The sequence below is a fragment of the Mangifera indica genome, chromosome 19 (genome assembly GCF_011075055.1).
Source record: "Mangifera indica cultivar Alphonso chromosome 19, CATAS_Mindica_2.1, whole genome shotgun sequence".
In the NCBI taxonomy this organism is placed as follows: domain Eukaryota; kingdom Viridiplantae; phylum Streptophyta; class Magnoliopsida; order Sapindales; family Anacardiaceae; genus Mangifera; species Mangifera indica.
In genome coordinates this window covers 103,609-109,369 of record NC_058155.1, presented here as the reverse complement: position 1 = coordinate 109,369, position 5,761 = coordinate 103,609, and the positions used below count along the sequence as shown (strand labels likewise).

General features: G+C 30.6%; 1 protein-coding gene across 3 annotated transcripts; it reads left to right on the top strand.

The window, feature by feature from the left end:
• Positions 1–451: 451 nt before the first annotated feature.
• On the top strand, positions 452–2,643 carry LOC123203681 (phytolongin Phyl1.1). Of its 3 annotated transcripts, XM_044620126.1 has the most exons (3): positions 453–645; positions 745–794; positions 1,278–2,643. In XM_044620126.1, exon 3 carries the CDS (start codon positions 1,397–1,399, stop codon positions 2,228–2,230), a length of 834 nt encoding a protein of 277 aa, XP_044476061.1. In that variant the 5' UTR covers positions 453–645; positions 745–794; positions 1,278–1,396; the 3' UTR covers positions 2,231–2,643. The 3 variants fall into 3 exon arrangements, with proteins under 3 accessions (XP_044476062.1, XP_044476061.1, XP_044476060.1); XM_044620127.1 differs by having other exon boundaries at positions 452–789; XM_044620125.1 differs by having other exon boundaries at positions 453–794.
• The last annotated feature ends 3,118 nt before the right edge of the window (positions 2,644–5,761 follow it).

Genomic DNA, 5,761 nt, shown 5'->3' with positions numbered 1-5,761 from the left:
TACAACCTCATAGACAAAGTAGTATGCATACTGGAAATAAAAAATTGCAGCCTAAATACTTTGGTCCTTTTCAAGTCATAGATGTGATTGGGAAGGTTGATTAAAACTTTCACTACCACAGGATGCTCAAATCCATAATGTCTTTCATGTCGTCCAACTTAAACCTGCTTATGCCAAGGTTTCTGCCTCTTCAAATTTCCCACAAGCGTCAACCATTGGAAAGGCAAATCACCAGCTGAGGCCACTTGGGAATTTGCAGTACATATAGAGCTTCGTTTTCTAGAATTCTTCCTAGTGGGCAAGGAAGTTTAAGTAAGGGGTATTGTTGCATAGTGGCAACAAAAGTGACAATAAGGTCTTTTTTTTGGTAATGTTGATTTAATTATTTTTGCGTGGTCTTATTATAGCTACCCTATATCGTTGACTTCCTTATTTGTTACAAATGTAAGGAAATGATATATATTCTGGACTTCAGCATCCGTGAAACAATGAATCAGCAATATTTTTTCTTCTCTAAACAATCTCCGCTCTTCTCGCTTCCTCTTCTTCTATTTTTCTATTTTTTTCTGATTTGTGCATTAAATAGTCAACTCTTTCACATAAGCATCACAGTATTCTAGTCAATAATTTCTGGAAATTTAATCAGTAACATTATTATTTATCTTTTACCGTGTCAATCATATTTCAAAGTCTTCCTTTTGCAGCCTTTTCTATCATTTTTACTTTTATTTTAATTTTTTTCAGTTCTGTAACACGACATCTTCTTCGCTTTGAGGAACAGCTACCGAGGTCAGGTAATTATTTTCTGAATACGCTTTTATTGATTTGTTTGTTTGCTGAAAAAATTATGGAAAATTTAATCCTAATTAAAAAGCCCCAAATTTCAAACCCTAATTTTTCAATGTTTTGGCTGGATCTTTGAGTATAATTCACTATTTTGATTTTTGGGCAGTAGTTTGATGTGGGTTTTTTTCCGTTGATTTCTCAGTTCTTAGGTTTACTTGCAGTTTAGTTAATGGATTTGATCGGTTTGTGTTAGATTGTGAAACGATCATATGGGTTATGTATATATATTTTTTGAAATTTCAGAGATTATATTTGTATGGGTATTAGTGAAAACCCTCTAGAGGTGTGAAGGATTTTATTCTTGACTTTGAAGACTTAGCTGAAGGACTTAGTTGGTATCTTTTTTGGAGCTTTTGATTTTGTTGCTATACAAGTGATTGCATTCTGTGTAGTTTTGGCGTCTTTGGCTGAGTAATTTGGTGGGTTTGTAGGTTGCCAATTCTTGATACTGAAGTGCTGAACTCGAGTTTAAAATGACTTACTGGGTGGTGAAGAACTTGGTTTTGGAGTAGATTGGTTGTGGATTGAGACTGGTTTTTGGTATTAGTACATGGGTTCTATTCAGAATACTGTTCATTACTGTTCTGTGTCGAGGGATAACCGGGTTTTGTATGCACATGGTGGAGATCATGAGCTTGAGAATCTGGCTGCGTTGTGTCTAGAAAGGACTCCAGCATTCCACAAGTGGTATTTTGAGACCATAGGGAACAAGACTTATGGATTTTTAATTGAAGATGGGTATGTTTATTTCATGATTGTGGATGAGGGATTAGGAAAGCTGGGTGCACTCCAGTTTTTGGAGCACTTGAAAGATGAGTTCAAGAAGGCGGCTAAAAAGGGTTCAAGAGGAAGCTTCTCAGGACTGAATGCAATTGGTGTGCAAGAACAACTAGTGCCTGTTATCCGCAGATTGATAACTTCATTGGAAAACGTTGCTCAAAGCAGGAATGCTTGGAACAGTCCACCTCCCTTGTCGGATCCTATGGGTCTCTCCCCATCACGTAGCAATGATAATGGGCAAATTGAAGTTGTTAGTTCGACAAAAGCCCCTTTATTGGGAAAGTCTAGCAAGCAAGAAAAAAAGAAGGCTAAGGATCATATAATTGCTGTGAGAGATGTTGAATTGGAGGAGCACCGAAAATCGACAGATAGAGTCAAGGTGGATTTGAGAACTCTGGATTCTAATAGCCAGACTGGGGCTGGTACTTCAATCTCATCGCAGAAGGATATGGGTTCAATGAGGATGAGATCAAACTATCAAAATATGAGAAAGAAGTGGTGGCGCCAAGTACGAATTGTTCTCGCAATTGATGCAGCTGTTTGTCTTGTACTATTTGTCATTTGGTTGTCAATTTGCAGAGGTATTGGGTGCATTCGTTCATGATTGCACATTAAAGTTGTAAGTTTGCGGTTCAATCACTCTAGAGACTGCATCTCATAGTCTATAAAGCCAAGCTTCTGTGGAAAGGTAATGAATAGAAGTAACATATCTGTCTCGATGACGGGTTAAAATATATATAATTGTGGAGGTATGTTGTTCTATGCCTCCAGTGGCATGAGAGATTTAGGAAATTATCTGTGCAGTTCCATAGTTTTTTATGCATATTCTGGAGGTATGTTGTTCCACACAAATTTTATAAGTTTATTTAGCCTTGTTTGGGTGTTCATATCACAAGTATATGCTATTACTGATAATTCATGAAATTTCTGTACTCTCAACATCTTAAATTTTTTCTTTTTTGTGCCTGTGTAAAAACTTAATGTTTATATGATGAAAGAGTCTATGTAGATTGTATATAATGGTTGCCCTTCTGTAGAATGGATCAATCTATAGCACATAATTATAAACTGAAAGTGGTATAATGTTGGCAGGATTAAATCTTCTATGCCCCATGGTTTTATTCCTGTTCGTCGTTGTGTCAGAATCGATCAAAAGACAACCAGACCATATGTTGATATGTACTTTTACTTGTTGAGTTAGATCATTGTCTATGACAAGCCATTATTTGAGCTGCATTGACAGCAAAGTAGGAACTTGACATTGAAGTGTAGTCTTTTGAGTTGGTTTATTCTGCAGGGAATTGTTAATGTTAAGATTTTTAGATTGTCTTGCCCCGAACAATACTAGGAGTGAGTTTTTTTAAGGTTTTTTGTTATAAAAATTGGAGCAAAAATATAACAGCTTCTTGTTTAAAGAAATAGGACAATGAAGTCAGCTTATTTAGTCTTCAGTCTATTACAGAGAGGTGATTATATTTGTTTTTCTAACCCACTAAAGCATTGGATGGTAGAGGAAACATGACTATAAATTAGTGCCTCATCTTTAAGTTACAAATATTAGTTGATAAAGTCTAATCTACAAAGAGAAATAGAGAATGTTCTAATGTAAGAGTAAAATTATATACAAACAAATCTTATTAATTTATTCTTACAAACTGAGATAGAAGTATGTAATTAGGTGATATAATTATTTATTTTTTCTCTCACTTCAAAATTATTTAATCACATATCGTCACATCAATTTGCATGGATAATTTAATGAGATTTTGTTTATACATCTGGCATTGTTCTATTAATAATTCTTATTAACTGTTATTGACAATAATCACTTGATAGATGCTTTATTGAAAATAAAATTAAGTAGAAACAAATAAAATTTTGTAAGTGTCTACAATGAAAATACTTGATTATCTATACAAACTAATATGATTAGATAATTTAATTGTTTATTTTATCTTTAATTCAATAGTTTTTACTTACATTAAAATATATTAATTTATATGGATATGTTATTAAAAAATGTTACCAATATATATATATATAAAACTAACATGATTTTTTGATTTTTTTAGAAGGTTTTATAATATTTTTAGGGGCTTTTTGGGTAACTTCGAAGAAGTATCTAATATTTTCTTAAGGCAACAAGGGTTCGACATGAGCCCTAGAGCTTGGTCCTATGGAGTGCTCAAGCTCGTGAGAATGGGATTTACAGGGGCCGCATATGTATGTATGTGTGTGTGTGTGTGCGTGTATATAATACAGGGCTCACACTGATCTTTGGTTCGGGGCCAATATAAGTCTTTCGTAGATCGCTGCCAAGATCAAGCCCTTGAAGCCACATATTATGTTCATGTTAGATTATAATTTAAATATTTTATAATTATATTGTATTTATCAATTTAATTATATTTTGTAATTGTGATTTATAAAAATGTTAACAATAATTTCCGCTTGAAAATAATTATATATTTATGTATGTATGTAAAAAATATAAATAAAAAGTTAACTGAAAATTTATACATGGAGTAGAATACATTTTCCACCTAAAGTTTGACTGAAACATTTTTCCACCCTTTGATGATATAAATGATATTTTTTCATTTAAAATTTTACTTGGTTTAAAAAAAAAAGCATTGTAGGGGTAAAATAATAATTTAATGATTTAAATATTTTGAAAAAACCTTTTACAAATCTCACTTAATAACTTAAAACATAACATATCGATCATTTTTAAAGGTTTAAAAATATATAATTTTTGTAATCCATTAGAACCCTAACTATTGTTAGCTCTCCATTATTGCAGTTTTGTTACCTAAATCCTAACCACAATCTATCTAACTGCAATATAAGATCGTGTCAATAACTCAATTTGATCGAATTGTCAACAAAATCATTCTCTAAAATTTGGAAAATGGTAATAGGTTATTTTATGAAAAACTTTCCCTCAAAGGGTTAGTTTTTATTTCAAACCCAAATTGTCAATAGAAAACATGATTTGAAGACATAAAATTTATTATCTTATCAAACCTATATTTGAGATCATATATTGAAATTTATTTTCATATTTTCAACGTCATTTTCGTATTCTGAAAATCTTCCTATTTCAATAACATCATTGCATGCAAAAGAAAAATTCACATATAGGAATATAATAACCCAATTTGACTTTTAATTATGGAAATTTTTTATTTTATATAAAATCTCAGTAATTTTTTTCCTAGAAATGTTAATATCATAAATTTAAACCCTAGTCTTCTCTTTGAATCGATCAAAATAATATTATCTTGTCATATAATTGATTATAATTTAACTCATTAAATTATAATGGAGACTAGAGATATTTTTTTTAATTTTGTATATTTGTAATAGCAATTTAGTATTAATGAACGACACTCGTTTCAAATACTATTTTAACTGTTAAAAAATTTAAATACTAAAATTAAAAAAAGTTTTAAAAATATAACCAAAAAAAATTGTATACAGAATATTTGAGCGTAATGTGTTTGTTCAATAATTTGAAAGGAAAGAGGTGGAATTATTTTAGTATCATTTATATATTACAATTTCATTATTTTTTAGGTTAATTGAACCTTTTTTACGGCAAAAAGGACCAAAATGGTATCAGTTGAAAGGAGCATACTAAAAATTAATTTACCATTATCACATGACCAAAATGAATTCTCCCACTAATGTGGTGAAAATCCCATCTTCTTTTTCGAACGTCGACTTCAAACTTAATTACAAAAAATTAAAAATTAAAAAAAAAAACTTTAAACTCATGAAAAGAAACTCTAACATTTCTATTTGTTTTATTGTACTCTCATTGAACCTATATATTTCACAATCTTAAGATAAAAATCCAATTTATAATATAATATAATATAATGATAGTAAGAACTTTTTTTTTTATTAAAGTTAGATTCGAACTGAGTCAGTTTGATTTGATTTAATCTTTAATTCGATTCAAGTTGAATTTGATTTAAAACTTCAACTTGCTAGTTCGGTTCGAGTTCATATTGAATTTTTTTTGGAAATACTATATATCCTGTTAATGTTACTATTTATCTTATTGATACTATTATTCATCTCTTCGATAATCCTCTAATGATATTTCTCATACTAGATTGAACAAGTT